This window comes from Coregonus clupeaformis, chromosome 12 (genome assembly GCF_020615455.1).
Source record: "Coregonus clupeaformis isolate EN_2021a chromosome 12, ASM2061545v1, whole genome shotgun sequence".
Lineage (NCBI taxonomy): Eukaryota > Metazoa > Chordata > Actinopteri > Salmoniformes > Salmonidae > Coregonus > Coregonus clupeaformis.
Genome location: NC_059203.1, coordinates 26,635,340 through 26,658,088, shown reverse-complemented (window position 1 = coordinate 26,658,088; position 22,749 = coordinate 26,635,340). Strand labels below are relative to the sequence as shown.

The 22,749-nt window shown below is 44.7% G+C and overlaps 1 protein-coding gene across 1 annotated transcript; it reads right to left on the bottom strand.

Moving 5' to 3' along the window:
* Window positions 1–1,272: 1,272 nt before the first annotated feature.
* LOC123492085 (macrophage colony-stimulating factor 1-like) lies at window positions 1,273–21,135 on the bottom strand. The gene is made up of 6 exons (XM_045224044.1): window positions 20,854–21,135; window positions 9,405–9,518; window positions 8,961–9,023; window positions 4,383–4,553; window positions 2,531–2,720; window positions 1,273–1,452 (listed from the first exon to the last, which is right to left on the bottom strand). The coding sequence occupies exons 1-6, from the start codon at window positions 20,884–20,886 to the stop codon at window positions 1,403–1,405; spliced, it is 621 nt and encodes a 206-aa protein (XP_045079979.1). The 5' UTR covers window positions 20,887–21,135; the 3' UTR covers window positions 1,273–1,402.
* Window positions 21,136–22,749: the final 1,614 nt, after the last annotated feature.

The window sequence follows — 22,749 nt, the reverse complement described above, 5'->3', positions numbered from 1 at the left end:
TGACAAAAATATCTCTAACACTGAAGCAGCTGAACTTTGTGAAGACCAATACTTGTGTCATTCTCAAAACTTTTGACCACGACTGTACATGTATTGAGGTGCCTGTGATGCACTGTTTTCATTCTGATGTGTCTGTGACTCACTGATTTCATTCTGGCGCGCCGTGATGAACGGATATAATTCTGATTTGCCTGTGATGCACATATTTCATTTTAATATGTCTGTGATGCACTGTTTTCACTTTGCCTAAATAAATGAAACAAAGCAGAGTCACTACTCTTATAGGAATTTAAGTCACCTACAACTTGCAGGCTTGATTTATGAGTGGGAGAGAACCAGACAAACAATGGTTATTTCCTAGTGTGAATATTTAGCACTTCCTGGTGTCAATTCATCTACAGGATGCATTCTCTAGAGATGATCCTCAACACTGAAAGGTGTTGCTGCTTAATACTGAGGGTGTTGAAAAAACACTCCCATGGGTCATTTGAACAACACCTGAAGTGTTTTTTTTTTTTTTGGTAGTTCAAAGTCGCTTAAAAACAAAAAAGGTGGGAAAAAAGTGCTGCGCACCTCAGCACTTCACTACTTCCTGCAACTATGGGTCTTGGAGGAGAGGGTTGTGTGTGTGTGTTTGGCAATTTCATTTGGCGTGCAACATGTTGGCAGTGCTTGCTGAGACTTGTAGTGCAGCGCGCCGTGGGCTGTGTGGAAGCGGGCCTAATTGAATTGACAACCCAAATCATTGGGCGGCCAGATAGAAATGTGTCATGGGCCGGATTCGGCCAACAGGCCTTATGTTTGACACGTGATCTAAAGAATAAGCTACAGACTATCCAAAACAAGATTGTAAGACTTGTACTTAAACTCCCTGTCAGGTGTTGCTGTAGGTAGGTGTGGTGTGGAATCAGCAGGACGCAGAAGTTAAGTCAACAGAGACTTTTAGTAGATCACACAAATATAATCCAAAACAGCCCGGAGGCGGAGAAAAAGCGCACACAGGCGTAAACAAACGGGCGCACTAAACATGTGCGTAATCCTCTCCTAAAGAAACAAGGAGGTAAGCTACAAATAGCGCACCGAAACGGGTAGCGCAGCAACACGACAACGGGAACAATTACACACAACACCTAAACTCACAACAAGGAACTAAATAGGGTGCTTAATGAGACATAATACAAAACAGGTGTGACAAACAGACAAAACCAATCAAACATGAAACATAGAACGGTGGCAGCTAGTACTCCGGAGACGACGACCGCCGAAACCTGCCCGAACAAGGAGGAGGGGCCGCCTCGGCCGAAACCGTGACACTCCCCCCTCATACTCATCTGGAGGTTGAGCATTGTAAGCAGCATGTACTGTGTGCATATATGTATATTTTTTTAACTGACAAATAAAATCAATCAATCCAAACTGTGAAGCGGCCATTTGTTGAATGGAAAGAGACATCTGTAAAAAAACACAAAAGTTTAATGATATTTGGAGATTGTCGGGCCAAGCCTTCAATACTGGGTAGGCCTTCAAGGTAGGTAAGGATGTATTTCCTCTTTGTGCGATTGACAGTCTATTTATTGTGATGTTGAAAACGCAAACCATGATATCGTAAGTGCGCAAAGTCGGTATGCTTTGTTTATTGGTTGAGTGGTGCATTGGCACAGAAACATGTTAGTGGAAAAATTTGTTGTATATATATTTTATTCATTTATAAATATGGCATGAAAGTTGTGAAAATCTGATTTCCCCCAAGCTGATCATTGTCTGCAGCCAGCTCTGACTGTAGTGTAATGAAACAGGCAGGGAGAGTGAGCTCGTCCGTGGTGGTCAGCGGACCCTCAACCTTCTGGCCCGTAGCCCTGCGTGTCATCGACTGTGCAACAAAAGCATGCTGAAGTGGAAAAGTTGATGTCCATGTTTATAAACATTACAGTTATTGTTATTTGTGGTGGTAAACATTATTTTAAGTTAATTATATGTGCAATTGTATTTCAGTACAAGGGGAAGGTCATGTGAAAATGTTTTTTATGTTGGGGAGGGGGGTGCATTTTCTGGGGGGACACCTTGAACTGTCCCCTAACATGGTCATGATTATGGTAAATAGGTCTAGGAGATCAGTCTGAAAACAGCTTGGAGTAATCATGTGTGGCAAAAATGTTTTGTTCCTAAACAAAGTAAACACGTACACAAAATCTCTAAATCATTGCTGGGAGCTTTGCTGGCTTTTGAAAAGGAAGCATTGTTTAGGTGTGTGTTTCCCAGATTTTTTGTTGGTAATTTAGGGCTTGACTGGTTTTTATATGGGCTATAATATTATATTTTCCTCATAACGTGCAAGCCAACACTTCCAAATGAAAGATGATCCTTCCAGCCTATGCTCATAAAAGGTTCCAATACGGGGGACAAACAGCAATAACAATCAATGAAGTCTTTGGTAGTCATGGGAGACTGAAACCCCCAGTAAAACACTACAAAATGACTTCAACTGTCTTAGAATAGATATTAATGGATAGTATCATTAATCTCACTCTACCTGTGGTTGGGGTGGGGAGGGCAGTGGCGGATTCTGGGTAATCCTCAGCATACTCTTCCTCACAGTTCCAGTTGATGGGCCCGTTGCTCTTGGTCATCAGGGTCATGTACATCTCAATGACCCCGCGGGCCTTCCTCAGAGCCTCTCTGGGCAAGGTGCTGTGCACCCTCACAAACTTCACTGGGTTGTCCTGTGACAGAGATGAGAGGAGAGAGAGAGAGGAGATGGGATGGGTCACATTCATTCTCTACTAACAATTCAAAACATCCTGAAATACTTTAAAGTTGTTTTCAATAGCACTCAGTTAATGCCTCATGCCTAATGAATGTTTGATCAACTCCAGTAATGAAAATTCAGATCCCTGTGAAGGGAGTTGCAAGAGGAGAAGGCTATTCTAGATAATTATATATTAGAAACAAAATGAAAGTGTCTATTTCCAACGCCACTTCATTGGCTATTGGCCACCTTGGCTTAAGTCTTCAGTATTTAAAAGTTTGAAAGGGTTTCGTGACAAATTACTTTGCGGAAAGTAAAGGTAAAAATGGTAAAAAATTATATTTTGTTTGAGGAAAATCAGCTGAGAAATTATACAATCAATCACTCTGATTGAGTCAAGTAATTTGTTTCATATAGGGGTTATTTTAATATTTGATACTGGATAAGACTACAGCCATTCACAAAACAGACACATTTAGCTAGCCCAAACTTCACAGTGTAGATGTTGGACAAGCGTTCCCTTAAGAGACAGGGGTCGCCTGAAGAGAAACCATTGTCTGATACCAGCATCACAGGGTACCAAGAGACATACCGGGGCACCAGTCTCATGTCTGACCTTAATTTAACACTGATCTAATATAGACAGAAGATGATTTGCCCAGACTTACTGGCATTCTGAAGTGTGCAGGGTTATGGACGGTGACTGCTGTGCATTGCTGTCTCCTGGGCCTGCTACTTTAATATAATACATACATAATAACAGTGCCATTTAGCAGACGCTTTTATCCAAAGCGACTTACAGTCATGCGTGCATACATTTTTGTGTGTGGGTGGTCCTGGGATCAAACCCACTACCCTGGGTTACAAGCACGTAGCTCTACCAGCTGAGCTACAGAGGACCACCTCCCCAAGCCAACTTAATGTGGCCCTCTGTAGCTCAGCTGGTAGAGCACGCGCTGAACGCCAAGGTAGTGGGTTCGATCCGGACCACCCATACACAAACATTTATGCACGCATGACTGTAAGTCGCTTTGGATAAAAGCGTCTACTAATTGGCATATTATTATTTATTATTATTATTAATACAGATAACATTTTTTCCGTACTGTAAAACATATTCTATTAACCCTGCCATATCTGGGGTCACAATATCCTTAAAGAAAGAATTCAATGCTAAATTGAATATTGGTGACTGTTCCTCTGTACTCTCTGTAAATTGAGTTTATTTGAGGTCTGAGGAAGCTGGATTGATTGATTGATTGATTGTATTTTATCCTTACTTTATCTAATTGATCTATTTAACCATCATGACCACTGAACAGCTTAACATGTTTCGAGAACATAATATATATCTAAGGAGCCATATTGTAATAAAACAATGTGTTTAGAGTTACCATGTCCTATTGTAATTTAAGAGAAACATTTTTAACATCACTGCATACTACTATGCCTTTTCAAATGGTCCAATTTAATAAGGCTGCACTGCATGTACCAACCTCCCAAGCACTGTTTCACTTTGTTTACTTCCGAGAAGTAATTTATGCTGTCTGGCACAATCCAACAGACCTTTGGAAGAGATTTACCTAAGCCTATTCCCAGACTAGAGTAGCAAAGATCATAAGTAGGTAGTACTCACCTCAATCTCCTCGTTGATTTCAGGTATACAGTTTTGGGAGTAAAGGTTGTATATGACCTTCTTCAGGGCTTTGACATAACGCCCGTTGTCTGACTTCATGACATAATTGAAGTTTGTGTTCAGAAGCTCCAGGATTTGTGGAAAGGCTGCTTTCACATAACATACTTCACTCTGTGGTTCAAAGGAAAAAGAAACCTATCGTCACTGCATTTTTTAAACACAGATTTCCATTGAGTTTGAACTTCCTTTCCAAAGCAGACCTGGAAAGTCACTCATGACTCAACAGATAGTCGTTTCCTCTTAGTGACAATGATTTTGCTTCCTGTATCACTAGACTGAAATGGAGGTGCAGAAAAAGTTAGCTACCTACCAACAGGTCCTCGTGGTAGTATATGGCACAACCTTTAAACAGACCTTCACCATTTCAGAGACCTTGGTAGCCCTTTCTTACAGTCAAATGACTTAGTGGCCGAATGGGTGGAATGTTAACAATATTTTTCATAATGTCGTAATTAATCAACATTATTTCAAAAAACCTGCCGAAAATCCATTGTTTCTATGTCAAACAGTTTTGTGATGTTGTCACACCCTGGTTCTGGGACTCATTATGTTGAGCCAGGGTGTGTGCAGTCTATGTGTTTTTGTGCTATGTTTGGTGTCTAGGTTGTCGTTTTCTATGTTTGGTCGATGACTCCCAATCGGAGGTAACGAGTGTCAGCTGTCGGCTCGTTATCTCTGATTGGGAGCCATATTTAAACTGTGTGTTTTCACCTTGGGGTTGTGGGTTTTTGTTCCGTGTAGGTCTTTGTTACTGAGGACTTCATGATCGTTGTTTATTGTTTTCGTGTTCAGATTAAAATAAAGTCATGTTCATTTCACACGCTGCGCCTTGGTCTACTCTCTCCTACGACGATCGTGACAGAAAAACCCACCATAGAAGGACCAAGCAGCGTGTCCAGGAGCAAGACAGCTGGACATGGGAGGAAGCGCCTGGTAAGGAGATCGAGAGGCTGGCGATGGCCCAGGTGGGCAAATCGTGGTCCTGGGAGGACATGCCCGGGGGCAAGGGACCTTGGGGGAAGATCAAGGCCCTGGCGAGAGAGAGAGCAACGGCGTCAGCAGGGCCATCATCGTTGGAAGGACGAGAGGCAACCCCCAAAAAAGTTTTTGGGGGGCACATGGCTGGGCGGCTGGGCAGCAGGAGGCTGCCACAGGGAGACGTGGAGAGAAGGCTATCGGATTACGGGAGCCATTGGCGAGTAGAGGAAGGGAAGTTGTTGCGGCACGGCGTGAGAGACTGATGTGTTACCAGTCCGGTCCGGCCCGTTCCTGATCCCCAGTTAAAGCCAGTGGTGTGTGTTCCCAGTACGGACCGCCTGTTCCTACTCACGCATCAAGCCCACGGTGTGCGTCGCCAGCCCAGCCCGGGCCTGTTCCTGCTCCACGCACAGAACCTACGGTGTGCGTCGCCAGCCCAGCCCGGCCTGTTCCTGCTCCACGCACCAAGGATACGGTGTGCGTCGACAGCCCTGCCCGGCCTGTTCCTGCTCCACGCACCAAGGATACGGTGTGCGTCGACAGCCCTGCCCGGCCTGTTCCTGCTCACGCACCAAGGATACGGTGTGCGTCGACAGCCCTGCCCGGCCTGTTCCTGCTCCACGCACCAAGGATACGGTGTGCGTCGACAGCCCTGCCCGGCCTGTTCCTGCTCCACGCACCAAGCCCACGGTGTGCGTCGCCAGCCCGACCCGGCCTGTTCCGGCCACTCGCACCAGGGATACGGTGCGCGTCGCCAGCCCGGTCCGGCCTGTTCCTGCCACCCGCACCAAGTCTACGGTGCGCGTCGCCAGCCCGACCCGACCTGTTCCTGCCACCCGCACCAAGTCTACGGTGCGCGTCGCCAGCCCGACCTGGCCTGTTCCTGCCACTCGCACCAAACTGACGGTGCGCGTCGCCAGCCCGGTCCGGCCTGTTCCTGCCACCCGCACCAAGTCTACGGTGCGCGTCGCCAGCCCGGTCCGGCCTGTTCCTTCTCCCCGCACTAGCCCTGAGATGCGTGTCCTCAGCACGGGACCACCAGTTCCGGCACCACGCACCAGGCCTATAGTGCGCCTCAGACGGCCAGAGTCTGCCGTCTGCCCAACGGGGCCTGAACTGCCTGTCTGCCCAACGCCGTCTGAACTGTCCGTCTGCCAAGCGCTGCATAAGCCGCCCGTCTGCCATGAGCCTTCAGAGCCGTCCGCCAGACCGGAGCCGCTAAAGCCTTCCGCCAGACAGGAGCCGCTAGAGCCTTCCGCCAGACAGGATCAGCCAGAGCCTTCCGCCAGACAGGATCAGCCAGAGCCTTCAGCCAGCCAGGATTTGCCATTCAGTCCGGTGCTGCCCTTTAGTCCGGTGCTGCCCCTTAGCCTGGTGCTGCCCCTTAGCCTGGTGCTGCCCCTTAGTCCGGTGCTGCCCCTTATCCTGGTGCTGCTCCTTATCCTGGTGCTGCTCCTTATCCTGGTGCTGCCCCTTAGTCCGGTGCTGGCCCTTAATCTAGTGGGGTTAAGGTGGAGGGTGGTCAGTTGGAATAGGCTACGTAAGCGGGTAGTGACTATGGTGGGGTGGTGGTCTAGGCCGGAGCCAGAACCGCCACCGAGGAGGTATGCCCGCCCAGCCCTCCCCTGTTTGGGGGTTTTGAGGCGCGGTCGCAGTCCGCGCCTTTAGGGGGGGGTACTGTCACACCCTGGTTCTGGGACTCATTATGTTGAGCCAGGGTGTGTGCAGTCTATGTGTTTTTGTGCTATGTTTGGTGTCTAGGTTGTCGTTTTCTATGTTTGGTCGATGACTCCCAATCGGAGGTAACGAGTGTCAGCTGTCGGCTCGTTATCTCTGATTGGGAGCCATATTTAAACTGTGTGTTTTCACCTTGGGGTTGTGGGTTTTTGTTCCGTGTAGGTCTTTGTTACTGAGGACTTCATGATCGTTGTTTATTGTTTTCGTGTTCAGATTAAAATAAAGTCATGTTCATTTCACACGCTGCGCCTTGGTCTACTCTCTCCTACGACGATCGTGACAGATGTATATAAAGTGTAATATTGGGATGCAAACAAAAAATTGAATACATTTCAACTCTATATCTGACATGGTACATTTACATTTACATCATTTAGCAGACGCTCTTATCCAGAGCGACTTACAAATTGGTGCATTCAACTTATGATAGCAAGTGGGACAACCACTTCTTTTTTTTCTTTTTTTTTATGGGGGGGTGCGGGGTAGAAGGATTACTTTATACTATTCCAGGTATTCCTTAAAGAGGTAGGGTTTCAAGTGTCTCCGGAAGGTGGTCAGTGACTCCGCTGTCGTGGGGGAGCTTGTTCCACCATTGGGGTGCCAGAGCAGCAAATAGCTTTGACTGGGCTGAGCGGGAACTGTGCTTCTGTAGAGGTAGGGGAGATAGCAGGCCAGAGGTGGATGAACGTAGTGCCCTCGTTTGGGTATAGGGTCTGATCAGAGCCTGAAGGTAAGGAGGTGCCGTTCCCCTCACAGCTCCGTAGGCAAGCACCATGGTCTTGTAGTAGATGCGAGCCTCAACTGGAAGCCAGTGGAGTGTGCGGAGGAGCGGGGTGACATGAGAGAACTTGGGAAGGTCGAACACCAGACAGGCTGCTGCGTTCTGGATAAGTTGTAGGCGTTTAATGGCACAGGCAGGGAGCCCAGCCAACAGCGAGTTGCAGTAATCCAGACGGGAGATGACAAGTGCCTGGATTAGGACCTGTGCCGCTTTCTGTGTAAGGTAGGGTCGTACTCTACGAATGTTGTAGAGCATGAACCTGCAGGATCGGGTCAACGCTTTGATGTTAGCAGAGAACGACAGGGTGTTGTCCAGGGTCATGCCAAGGCTCTTTGCACTCTGGGAGGAGGACACAATGGCGTTGTCAACCGTGATGGTGAGATCATGGAGCGGGCAGTCCTTCCCAGGGAGGAAGAGCAGCTCTGTCTTGCCGAGATTCAGCTTGAGGTGGTGATCCAACATCCGTACAGGGGTCTTATTTTTTAAGCCCATAACCATGTGTGTGAGGTGTATACTTTTGTTTAAGACTACCAAGAAACACTGTGTGACTCTGATTTAGCCCACTGCAGTAAACGGTTAACCCATAAACCATTTCCTGATAGGTGACAAGTTAAACTGGGGGCGGGGATCCTGACTCCATACTGCCACACAGCTCCCTCTCTTTATCTATCTCATGTAACTTGGCACAGTTCAGAGGTATTTTCAAAACATTTCCCTTCCAGGGGATAAACAACCCGTCTCTTTCATGGGATTATGTTTCTTCTTCTAAATATAATTAGATTTTTGCGTAAAGGCTGGACGGAGCAAGAGATGTGATGAACTTGGATCTGTAATGTCAGAAGTGAGAGCATTCGTTTGAATCAGTATGCCAGCCTGGCACATCTTGAAAGAACAAGACTATCTTGACAGTGACTGGTTGTGATGTTGTGCAAATCTTTGGTATAACATCCTTTATCTGCACACATCAAATTCATTTTGTTGTGAAAGATGTAATTGGAGTGTAGTAGGAAGGAAATACTCACCAAACTCTGGAGCTCAGTGAATACGTAGGTTATTGAACAGCCATTCTCCAACTGATTGTCAATCTGCGTGGCAAACAAAGATACAAACAGTGAAATGTAAAACAGAAGCGTGGAATTGGGTATTTTATTATTTATTTTTTATTTATTTATTTTATTTATTTTATCCATGATTCTCCAGGATGATAGTGAGGGTAGTCATGCCGCCATAGAGAATTCACATCTGCCACATATTGTTCTCATTAGTTATGTTTGTGGGTCATAGAAGGAAAAATCCTAAATTTGGATAATACATTTACTAACTTGGGAGGAAACCTTTCATTAACATCAATACATTCAGGCATGACTTATATGACAGTTTGAGTGATTGTAAGCAACTATATCTCAAGTAGATTTTTTGTTTGTTGATATTACTGTATGATTTAGTGTGGTATGAGGTGTCCTCACCAGGCGATTGAGGTTGAGGAGGTGACCCTTTGTCACAGAGTGCTGACACGGACCAGGGACGCCAGCCCATGCCAAAGGGATGCACAGGAGGAGGACGAAGCACAAATGCCTAGCCTGCAATGGACAGAACATTATTATTACATAACTATTACCACTACTACTACTACATTATACTACTACTATTCTACATAGTACTACAACAATAACTTATATTTCCACTACTACTACTGCTCAGGGATGTACAAGTCAAAGTTTTGTTGTTCACACTGAACCATATGTTCCCATAAAGAAGAGCAAAGCCATGAATCGGGCTCAATAATGTTCAATAATGAGTTCCAAAATTGTAGGTACAATGGTGCCTTTTATCCACACTTGATAACTAAATTACATATTAAGTTAATACAATTCTAGGTCACATGGGGTATGACACATTTTTGGATATGTCTTCAAATTTGATAGTCAATAAAATCACGCTAGTTTCATTTCAAATCACATTGTATCCTGTTTATTTGAGAACACTTAGAGTTTTTGATGACAGCAATCTTGTAAAGGTCATAGTGAAAGTGATTGGAAAGTATTACAGTGTCTCTGCTGCCAATTCCCATACTCTTGCAGAAAACTGGTTATAAACATCTGGAAAAGTGAACTGCTAACATTATATGATATATCATCACATCAAAAAAAGAGAGAGTGAGAGATTAAATTCTTGCAGCAGTGAAAATGAATTATTTGGTTCCACTTGATTGAAGTGAATATTATTAAAGATGTAATCTTTAACAAATACACACACACACGCACACACACACACACACACACACACACACACAGTTTCACACAACAGGACAATAATCTTGCAGCAACAGGAAATCTGATTTGTTGTGTGGATTAGAATTAATGGAAATGTTTTTATAGGGGTTGATACAATTATCATTAGGGTTATCAAGTCTGAAATGTTAAAGTGGAAATTGCAAACTTTAGAAGCCTTTTAAAACCTTGAATACACTACATGCTACAAGTTCATAGCCGCGGGAAGATGGGGTGCTGAAAATATATTTTCCCAAAGTAGTGCACTGGGCCTTTACTCCAACATAGCCATCTGTAGTATGTTGGAGTAACATTCCTCAGCACCCCCCCCACACACACACACACTTCCTGTGGCTATACAAGTTTGCGTTTCCTGCAACAACAGGATGATCAAATTACGATACGACATCTGTACTTTATGGTTATTCTCTCCAAAATCATGACCAGATGTCTTTTCCTTTCTTTCACAGCAAATACGGCATATGTAATCGATGAAGGTTGATGTGTTTCACAACAGTATAAAATGTTATTTAGATTAATGTCATAATAAAAAAATAAAAAATAATAATGAAATAACATGTGTTCAGCAGAAGATGTTGCCTCCATAGATTCCGACATGACCCTACCCATACACCAGAGAGCACTTCATTTCAAGACATACTCAGACATCAGGCACTGGTCACATTCATCCCATCTTTGAAACAGAACAGAAAAAAATCATAATGTGAATAATATCTTAATGTACACATTAGCTAGCACCGTGGAGGCCAAAAACAACAGTACTGCATCCAACAATGTCCCTCCTTCTGCGTCCTTAAAGTAGGACCCTCTCACTACGTCTTGTTTAACATGATTGATATTGTACATGGTGGGTGTTGTTCTAATGAAACACTCCAATAGCACTGAAGATGTTGAGTTTGAAGCCAAGTATTTTGAAAGAGTCGCTGATTCAATTAACTCAACTCATGTAAACACCCTGCTTCCAATATCCCAACAATACGAGTACAGTAGTTATTTGTTTAATATGAAGACCATTTGTGAACCACTGTATAAAACAGGACTTTTTTTGAAAAAAGTACATATAGAGATTTTTTGTCACAATGACAGCTTTAAAATGAATGAGTTATGTATTTTTCATGAAAAAAATCAAATGGAATAATGTAATCTACATTTTTTCATGGAATAATTAAATAATCTTATTACTACAGCTTGAAGCTGTTTCCTGAAGAGAGCAATTCCAAGACTTGGAATTGCCTTTCTGAGAAAACAGCCTCATATCAAACACTTATAAAAAGATAATTCTATTAGTAGCTTCCTTTAATATGGAATAATGTATTTACTTGCCATGCATACAAATAACATCATTTTGACCAGATTCAGAAATGTAAAGGGCCAATCAGCAGTTGAAAAAATAAAAAGCATCTGTTAACAATAAAAGGCTGAGGGATGGGGCTGGAGAAATTGAATCACTCTCAAATTCATAGACAGAGTTATGGATGCAAGGAATGACCATCCATGATATCAAAATTATAGATTTAACCACGTTTTGAGGCTATACAGTGTTTGTTTACATTTATTTTGTTTACAAACAATTTAAAACAAGATTACATTTTGGATTCTGATGGGGTACAACAGTTAAAATAAGCTCATGAGGCATTTCTAAGTACTGTGCCTTCAGAAAGTATTCATACCCCTTGACCTATTCCACATGTTGTGTTACAGCCTGAATTCAAAATGGATTACATATATTTTTTTTCTCTCACCCATCTACACAATATACCCCATACTGACCAAATTAAAACATGTTTTTACACATTTTTGCAAATGTATTGAAAATGAAATACAGAAATGTCTCATTTACATAAGTATGCTCTAAGAGCTCTAAGAGCTTTGCACACCTGGATTGTACAATATTTGCACATTATTCTTCAAACAATTATTCAAGCTCTGTCAAGTTGGTTGTTGATCATTGTTAGACAGCCATTTTCAAGTCTTGCTACAGATTTTCAAGCCAATTTAAGTAAAACTGTAACTAGGCCACTTAGGAACATTCAATGTAATCTTGGTAAGCAACTCCAGTCTACATTTGGCCTTGTGTTTTAGGTTACTGTCCTGCTGAAAGGTGAATGTGTCTCTTTTCTTCTTATTTTAAATGGGGGTAGATCATCTTTAATAGTGCAGATAGATTGTAGCTTCCATCAATGTAATTGTCTGCATCACATCCAATCCCCCATATGTTTTTTCTCTCGCAAATATATATATATATATATATATATATATATATATATATATATATATATATATATATATATACATATACATATATACATATATACATATAAATACATATTTAAATACATATATAACAAATATATATTTCTCTTTATTACTTTCCAACCCCACCACCCCTTCCCTAATTGGAGTAAACTAGTGAAAAACAATGCTTAGGCCTCTACTTCCAGCTTATACATACTGTGATGTCACGAGAGGCTACACAGCTTTCAGCGGGATTGCTCAAGTAGTGCAAGGAGACCAGGTTCAACCAAAACAAGGATTTTATTAAAGGTCTTGGGAAACTAACGAAAGTATAACACAATTCTGTTCTCTGGTGGCTCTTAAGGGTTAACAGTTCAGGGATGTCTCTTCCACATCCAAAATCATAACTCTCCCTCGCTCAAATAACTTTTCCCCAGTCTTACTGTCTTCCACGTTGCAGCTAGTGGCCAACCCAGCAAAACGTCCTTCCAAATGTCCCACACGTATTTCCACAGGTGCATATATCCAAAGGTGAGTATTTCCCAAAGGTAAGTATCTCCAAATCCTTGTATTCCTCATGGAAGTGGACGTGCAGCACTCTTGTCCTCCAGAGAGCCCAGCTTGGAGACCGTGTCTCTTCCCTTCAACAAACCTTCAGCTCATCAGCTCCTGATTGGTTTCAGCTGCGTGGGAAGATTGGCCATAGAGGGTTGGAGTTCCCGACCATACCAGCAGATGGAGCCATAGCTGTTTGGGTTTGCAGCCATCTCAGGGGATGTAACGTCCCTCCAGGACACAGCCTCTCGTGACATCACACATCCCCCTCCTCGGGACCGACGTCCTCGTCGGGTAAAGGCAGCGAAGAAGGCATCACGCCGGGAGAGGGCGTCCGCATTGCCGTGGTGCTTGCCAGACTGCTCTCTCTTCAACTCCTCCAACTCTAGGACCAGGGACTCAGCCTCCTGTTGTCTCTCCTTGAGTTTCTTACTGAACGCATCAGCCTTGGTTTTAGCAGAGTTTAGCTTCTGTTGAGCAGCTTTCAGTTCCTTCTCTCTCTCTGCCTCCGCATTCTTCATCTTGTTCTCCAACACCTTGTACTTCTCCTCTGCCTTCTTCTGGACCTCCTTACTACTGCGCAGGGTCTCCTCACACTCCTCGATGGTCCTGCGCAGCCTCTCCAGCTCCTCCTGTTGCTTAGGGAAGGAGCTCTGTTGGAGTTTAGCCTGGAGGATATCTAACTCTTCTGTCTTCATGTCTAACTGTTGCTTTAACAAACGATACCTCTCAGCGGTCCCCTTCAGACCAGACAGTTCTTTGTCCAGATTCTGTAGCTCCGTCTCTGTGTCGGTCTGGCCACCTGCCATCCCTATCAGAGCCCGGGCGGGAGTGAGTAACTCGGAGGATTGCACCGGAGCCTTCCCAGGATGAGTCTTGTCTCTCCGTTTCCGAGGTACTCGGGTTATCCTCTCCTGAGACTCTCTCCAGAGTGGGTAAAAGGCTGGGCAGTCTCGTCCAATTAGGACAGGGACGGGGAGGGAATCAACCACCCCCGCCGTCGTGTGTATGGTTCCCCGTGTGCTGGTCATTGTAAGTTCAGTAATGGGGTATTCTCTGGTGTCCCCATGGACACAGGAAACTGGGAGGACTTTCCCCGGGGGTCAGACACGTTGGGCCCACCAAATCCTTACGCACCAGGGTGGCCCGGCTACCAGAATCCAGTAAGGCCTCCACATCATGGTGATTCACAGTTACCGGGCAGGTGGGGGTCGATCTGGGCCGCCATCTACGACTCCCAAGAGCGAGGCAAAACGGTGTGTGGGTGCTGAGCTGGAGGACTCCGCAGTGGGCATAGGTTCATCGGCTGGTTTCCCACACTGCCAGGAGATATGTCCCATCTCCCCACACCGGTAACACTGTCGAGTTTCCCCCCTCCTGGTGTACTCTTCTTGGACCCGTCTGGTTTCTGGCTCCCCCTGGAGCCGGGATAAGTCCTGACGTGGCTGGGTTCGAGACCTTGGGGTCCTTTGGACGGGTTCTTCCCATTTGTGGTGGGGCCGCACTCCTGGGGTCTTTTCGGGAAGCATTCAGCATCTCCGCTGTGGCCTGGTACTTTTCCACAGCCTCCACGGTCAGATCAGCCGTGGTCAAGGCCTGTTGACTGATGAACCGTTTTGCCTCATAAGGCAGGGCGCGTAGGTAACGATCCACCACAACGGCCTCCACCACCGCCGCTGCTGGATTCCTCTGCGGATCAAGCCATTTCCTTGCGATTCGGACAAGTTCATGCATCTGCGCCCGAGGAGGTTGGTCTGGTTGGAAGGTCCAGCTGTGAAAGCGCTGGGCCATACCAAACTTTGTGAGTCCATATCTGCTGAGGATCTCAGACTTCAGGGCATCATAGTCAGTAACCTGGTCAGGGCCCAGGTCCCGGACAGCATTCAGCGATTCCCCGGTTAGAAAGGGGGCTAACAGACCAACCCACTGTTGCTTGGGCCAGGCTTCCCTAGTGGCCGTGGCCTCAAATGCATGCAGGTATGCCTCAATGTCATCGGTAGCTCCCATCTTAGATATAAAGTCACTTGCCTTTATTGGGCGGGTATTTTGGACCACCCTCTGTCTCTGCAACTGCAATTCCTCTGCCTTCAGAAGGTTGGCTTTCTTTTGCTCCTCCAAGAGAGCCACGTTTGCTTGCATCTGGGCTTGCTGGCCAGCAACAAGGGCTTTCAATATGTCCTCCATTTCAGTCGGGCGGGGAGCCTACGGCCAACTTGGAAAACTGGGTGATCAAACCTTCGGTATCCTCCTCTGACATGCACTATTAACGCTGAGCGTGCCTGTATTCTCCACCATCTGTGATGTCACGAGAGGCTACACAGCTTTCAGCGGGATTGCTCAAGTAGTGCAAGGAGACCAGGTTCAACCAAAACAAGGATTTTATTAAAGGTCTTGGGAAACTAACGAAAGTATAACACAATTCTGTTCTCTGGTGGCTCTTAAGGGTTAACAGTTCAGGGATGTCTCTTCCACATCCAAAATCATAACTCTCCCTCGCTCAAATAACTTTTCCCCAGTCTTACTGTCTTCCACGTTGCAGCTAGTGGCCAACCCAGCAAAACGTCCTTCCAAATGTCCCACACGTATTTCCACAGGTGCATATATCCAAAGGTGAGTATTTCCCAAAGGTAAGTATCTCCAAATCCTTGTATTCCTCATGGAAGTGGACGTGCAGCACTCTTGTCCTCCAGAGAGCCCAGCTTGGAGACCGTGTCTCTTCCCTTCAACAAACCTTCAGCTCATCAGCTCCTGATTGGTTTCAGCTGCGTGGGAAGATTGGCCATAGAGGGTTGGAGTTCCCGACCATACCAGCAGATGGAGCCATAGCTGTTTGGGTTTGCAGCCATCTCAGGGGGATGTAACGTCCCTCCAGGACACAGCCTCTCGTGACATCACAATACTATATACATTTTATGGACACAGTCAATTTTACAATAATTCTATTTTGTTTGTTTTTACTCCTGAACTTCCTCTACCCTCAACCTCTCCGATCATTTTCATGATGTCCATCCGGTTTGCTTCTATATGCCATATCTTTCTAACTGTGCTCTTTCACAAAAGCTCTCAACCTATAACCTATATACTTATTATGGACACAGTATGCTTTACATTAGTTATCTTGTTGTTATTAGTTGTTGTTAGCTGTTATTAGTCCCATCCTTCAGCTCCATTCAACACCTCCCATCTATGTCTTAACACCATCCATATTGGATTTTTATCTTTTTGCTCTGTCATTTAGGTTAATATTGTGGAGAAACTACAATGTTGTTGATCCATCCTCAGTTCCATCACAGCCATTACTAAACTCTGTAACTGTTTTAAAGTCAACATTTGCCTCATGGGGAAATCCCTGAACGGTTTCCTTCCTCTCCAGCAACTGAGTTAGGAAGGACGCCTGTATCTTTGTAGTGACTGGGTGTATTGATACACCAATCAAAGTGTAATTAATAACTTCACCATGCTCAAAGGGATATTCAATGTCTGCCAATTGGTGCCCTTCTTTGCGAGGCATTGGAAAACCTCCCTGGTCTTTGTGGTTGAATCTGTGCTCGTCGAACATCTCTTTCCAAAATCATGGGCAATAATATGGAGTTGGTTCCCCCTTTGCTGCTATAACAGCATCCACTCTTCTGGGAAGGCTTTCCACTAGATGTTGGAACATTGCTGCGGGGACTTGCTTCCATTCAGCCACAAGAGCATTAGTGAGGTCGCTGCGGGGACTAGCTTCCATTCAGCCACAAGAGCATTAGTGAGGTCGGCCACTGTTGTTGGGTGATTAGGCCTGGGCATTCCAATTCATCCCAAAGGTTTTCGTTGGGGTTGAGGTCAGGGCTCTGTGCAGGCCAGTCAAGTTCTTCTGATCTCGATTTGTACACGGGGACATTGTCATGCTGAAATGGGAAAGGGCCTTCCCCAAACTCTTGCCACAAAGTTGGAAGCACAGAATCGTCTAGAATGTAATTTATGCCGTAGCATTAAAAGTTCCATTCACTGGAACTAAGGGGCCTAGCCCAAACCATGAAAACCAGCTCCAGACCATTATTCCTCCTCCACCAAACTTTACAGTTGGCACTATGCATTCGGGCAGGTAGCGTTCTCCTGGCATCCACCAAACCCAGATACGTCCGTAGGACCGCCAGATGGTGAAACTCGATTCATCATTTCAGAGATCGCTTTTCCACTGCTCCAGAGTCTAATGACGGCGAGCTTTACACCACTCAAGCCGACGCTTGGCATTGCGCATGGTGATCTTAGGCTTGTGTGCGGCTGCTCAGTCATGGAAACCCATTTCATGAAGCTCCCGACAAACAGTTATTGTGTTGACGTTGCTTCCAGAGGCAGTTTGGAACTCGGTAGTGAGTGTTGCAACTGAGGACAGATGATTTTTATGCGGTACGCGCTTCAGCACTCGGCGGTCCCGTTCTATGAGCATGTGTGGCCTACCACTTCGCAGCTGAGCCATTGTTGCGCCTAGAATTTTCCACTTCACAATAACAGCAGAAATTTGACGAACTGACTTGTTGGAAAGGTGGCATCCTATGATGGGGCCACGTTGAAAGTCACTGAGCTCTTCAGTAAGGCCATTCTACTGCCAATGTTTGTCTATGGAGATTTCATGCCTGTGTGCTCGATTTTATACTCCTGTCAGCAACGGGTGTGGCTGAAATAGCCGAATCCACTAATTTGAAGTGATGTCCACATACTTTTGTATATATAGTGTATTTAACCCCTTATTGTTGTCACTAAACAGTCTCATTTTACATTACATTTTTAGTCATTTAGCAGACGCTCTTATCCAGAGCGACTTACAGTTAGTGAGTGCATACATTTTCATACTGGCCCCCCGTGGGAAACGAACCCACAACCCACAACCCTGGCGTTGCAAGCGCCATGCTCTACCAACTGAGCTACAGTCTCCATACATGAACTGAACAAAAATATAAATGCAACATGTAAAGTGTTGGTCCCATGTTTCATGAGCTGAAATAAAATATCCCATATATATTTCCATACACTTTACATGTTCCATACACACAAAAAGCTTATTTCTCTCAAATTTTTGTCGACAAATTTGTTTACATCCCTGTTAGTGAGCATTTCTTATTTGCCTAGATAATCCATCGACCTGACAGATGTGGCATATCAAGAAGCTGATTAAACAGCATGATCATTACACAGGTGCACCTTGCCTTGTGCTGGGGACAATAAAAGCCCACTCTAAAATATGCAGTTTTGTCACACAACACAATGTCACAGATATCTCAAGTTTTGATGGAGCGTGCAATTGGCATGCTGACTGCAGGAATGTCCACATTTACATTTACATTTACGTCATTTAGCAGACGCTCTTATCCAGAGCGACTTACAAATTGGTGCATTCACCTTATAGCCAGTGGGATAACCACTTTACAATATGTTTATTTATTTTTTTGGGGGGTGGGGTGGGGTAAGTTGGGGTAGAAGGATTACTTTATCCTATTCCAGGTATTCCTTAAAGAGGTGGGGTTTCAAGTGTCTCCGGAAGGTGGTGAGTGACTCCGCTGTCCTGGCGTCGTGAGGGAGCTTGTTCCACCATTGGGGTGCCAGAGCAGCGAACAGTTTTGACTGGGCTGAGCGGGAACTGTGCTTCCGCAGAGGTAGGGGGGCCAGCAGGCCAGAGGTGGATGAACGCAATGCCCTCGTTTGGGTGTAGGGACTGATCAGAGCCTGAAGGTACGGAGGTGCCGTTCCCCTCACAGCTCTGTAGGCAAGCACCATGGTCTTGTAGCAGATGCGAGCTTCAACTGGAAGCCAGTGGAGTGTGCGGAGGAGCGGGGTGACGTGAGAGAACTTGGGAAGGTTGAACACCAGACGGGCTGCGGCATACCGGATGAGTTGTAGGGGTTTAATGGCACAGGCAGGGAGCCCAGCCAACAGCGAGTTGCAGTAATCCAGACGGGAGATGACAAGTGCCTGGATTAGGACCTGTGCCGCTTCCTGTTTAAGGCAGGGTCGTACTCTCCGAATGTTGTAGAGCATGAACCTACAGGATCGGGTCACCGCCTTGATGTTAGCGGAGAACGACAGGGTGTTGTCCAGGGTCACGCCAAGGCTCTTCGCACTCTGGGAGGAGGACACAACGGAGTTGTCAACCAGAGCTGTTGCCAGAGAATTGGCAGTACGTCCAACCGGTCTCACAACCGGAGACCACGTGTATGGCATTGTGTGAGCGAGCGGTTTGCTGATGTCAACGTTGTGAACAGAGTGCCCCATGGTGGCGGTGGGGTTATGGTATGGGCAGGCCTAAGCTACGGACAGCGAACACAATTGCATTTTATCGATGGCAATTTGAATGCACAGAGATACCATGACGAGATCCTGAGGCCCATTGTGAGGCCAATTATTTTTAAGGTATCTGTGACCAACAGATGCATATCCGTATTCCCAGTAATGGGAAATCCATAGATTAGGGCCTAAGGAATTTATTTCAATTGACAGATTTCCTTATATGAATTGTAACTCAGTAAAATCTTTGAAATTGTTCCATGTTGCGTTTATATTTTTGTTCAGTATACTTCCGGGGGACCTTCAGACGAGTCTTGTGAGGCCTATGGGTGTCCTAGAGCAAAACAACCAACATTTACGTGTTTGTGAGAGACTCATCTTTCTTTTTGAGGCCAAACCGTTTGAAAGCTACAGACCGATTTTCGGGATGTCTCATGGTCTGATAAACACTGTTCTAGCTCTGTCACCTTTCACAGCAGATGTGGAAGTGCGACATAGGTGGATGTGGTGGATTGAGACGCATCCAATGCAAAAAAAAAGATATCTCTAGCTTAAACTGACAGATGTATTTTTATGCTAATTCGATTTCCACGCAGGCACGGACATTGACCTTAGGGGGTTTTAAGCTTGTGAAGTCTTTGTGCAGGAAATTGACTAATTCCATTGATGTGGCTTTTTGTCTGCTTCTATCACTCCTCTTTACACAACACATCTCCCCATCCAACCCATTTACTACGGTCATATACATGTATGATACACCCATAGCCTGCCTGTCGTAGAAAACGCAGCACCCCCACCCCCAAATTACTTCCAGCAGCTATGAATACACATACAGTACAGGATTTACTTTCTGGCATTACAATGGTTACACAAACTAGAAGCTCAAAGAACCAACAAGAGCAGAGAAATCTCTCTGTTGAGCTGAGCGAATGAGTTCAAGAAGAGATATTTAAAAAGAGACAGTGTTCTTATGTCATCCTAGATGTTAACGTTTCAGTGTGGTACTGTGTGTTCTAGCTGGGCCACAGAAGTTGTTTCATAAACCTGTGACGCGTCTCATGCTCATTTCATAAGCAACAAAAAAATGCTTCCAATATTTCTTCTCACTTCCTAAGATCCATTGGCTACACTGGATGTGTTTCACATTACAGACTGGAACCAACAATCTTCTTCACAATAACAGTGACCACTCTCTGTGCATTGCCTAGGCTACTATAGTAAACACAGTTAATTACAACTCAATAACTGTCTTGTCAAATTCACACATGCGTCAGTGGCTTAATAAAATAAGCTTGCCTTCAATCAACTCAAAGCATCACTCTTTGTGTGAATTGCAAACTTAGACCAATACTCTAATCAAAATCCACAGCCATAATGAATACATAATTTAAAACAAATAAATACATTACAAATGTCGATAACAAAATATCTAGCATTCATCATAGTTATTATAGGTTATTACTATTCCCAGCCAATCATTTTTGCCCTCAACAAAGAAAGCTTGGAATGATACAAGTTGACATCAGAATAAGATGCCCAAAATGCCAAGGTTCCAGAGTGAGGGACCTACCTTGGCTTTGTGGGCTGGTTTGTATGTGTTCATCTGGCTGACCTAGGCAAGTAGAAAAGAATAGAGTCCACTTTTAGAGTCATTGGAGCAGAGTTCTGGTGATTTGATTATTTCCCACTTGAAGTGCATAACGATGATGAGAAAAGAGAAGGAAAGGAGTGACACTCCGAATGAGGGAAGATCAACGTCAGGATGTTGACTGACAAGTAGTCTATGGTCAATGTTCAGCTCTGCTTAGCCATATCTGTCTTCACTGACTGACTGACTGACTGACTGAGCGAGTGTGAGTGTGGATTGGGATGTGGGTGTGGGTGTGTGTGTGACCGCCTCTCCTCACTGGTACCTCATTACATTTACACTGGTACCTCCTATTTCTCTCTGTCTTCGTCCCTCCCCCACACACCCTCTCTCTCTATCTTGTTCCTCTTACTTGCTCTCTCATTCTCATTCTTCATCTCCTCTCTTTGTAACTTGCTGTCAAAGTCCATCAATCTCTCTTTCACAAGTCCTCATACTTTCCTTGCCACATGGAGTGGTGCCCCCGTTGAGCACTCATGAAACCCAATGCAGAAAGAGCCCTATCAGATGTCTATGTTAGTCCAACTCTTTGGCACAGTATGACCACTAGTTATTTGTCTTGTACGACCTTTTGTAACTGGCCCGTAACATCTTCAAGACTCTGTATTTGAAGCCACTTTGAGCAGCTCTGTGAACACAAAGGGTATTTTCTAGGGGTGTAACGATCCATCTACTACATCGATGTATCGATTTATATTCCTATGATCCAACTACATCGATCTGTGCTCGGCGAGTTGGCCTTTTGGACAACATATATCAATCTAACATCGTTTTAAAATGTAATAAATCGATTGTATCGATACTAGGAAATAACCCATTGGATTTAAGCACGTCAGACTTTATATGGATGTTTTTTCTTAGCACTTTTAATGATAAAGGCTTTAAACATTACTCGATTCAGTCTGCCTATCCGTGACGTCATCACCCCGCGCCAGCAGCAGCGCAAAGGCGCAAAGACAACAAAACATAGCATGGCGGACGACAGAGGAGAAGCCGACGAGCGAGAAATTATCAAGCCACCATTGCGGTCCTTACAAGAAACAGGAATCTAGGAAACTTCACCTGCACTGTCCAGTATCCAGGTATGTATTTCAGTCACACTGGTTGAATTTTTGGCTAAAAGGTTACTGAATCGATTTCAAGTCACTGAATCGTTTCGGATCGTATCGTTCTAAATGAACCAATATCGTCCTTGAATCGTATCGACAACCACGAATCGTGATACAAATCTAATCGTTGTTAAAACGAATCGTTACACCCCTAGTATTTTCTAATTCATCTCTACAAACAAGACTAAGCTTTTGTGTTTCAATATAATGTCTCATGAAGGATCACATGATCAGTCTGAATCCTCATAGCAATAGTTGACCACTGTGAACATGGTGGCGGTATGCAGCGGTGGAAATGGAAAAAATCACTGTGTGAACCCTCAAATGTAAAATCCTTGAATTCAGTGCATTTTTACATGTCAAAATGATTTCACTCATTGAATTTAATTGAAAATGCTAAGGGTCTGAAAAAGATGGGTTCATGTTAGATTTCCCTTGCCCTTTTTTGGGCAATGGCCAATTGCTATATCCAGATGCTGTGTCCAATCAAATCAGGGGGTAGACTAGAAAAGAAAAGGAAATTACCTCATACCTAGAAGTCACAGAGGTCAAAGACTGGTGACACCGGTTCATATGATCATCCTTAATAGTTTACACAGACATTATATGGGATATTTAATCTTCTCATCCCTCTCGTTGTAATACGGGCAATGTGTTTTTTGTTAGTTGTAGGCTGAAACCAAAGCCTGCAATTCAAAGCTGTGGGAAG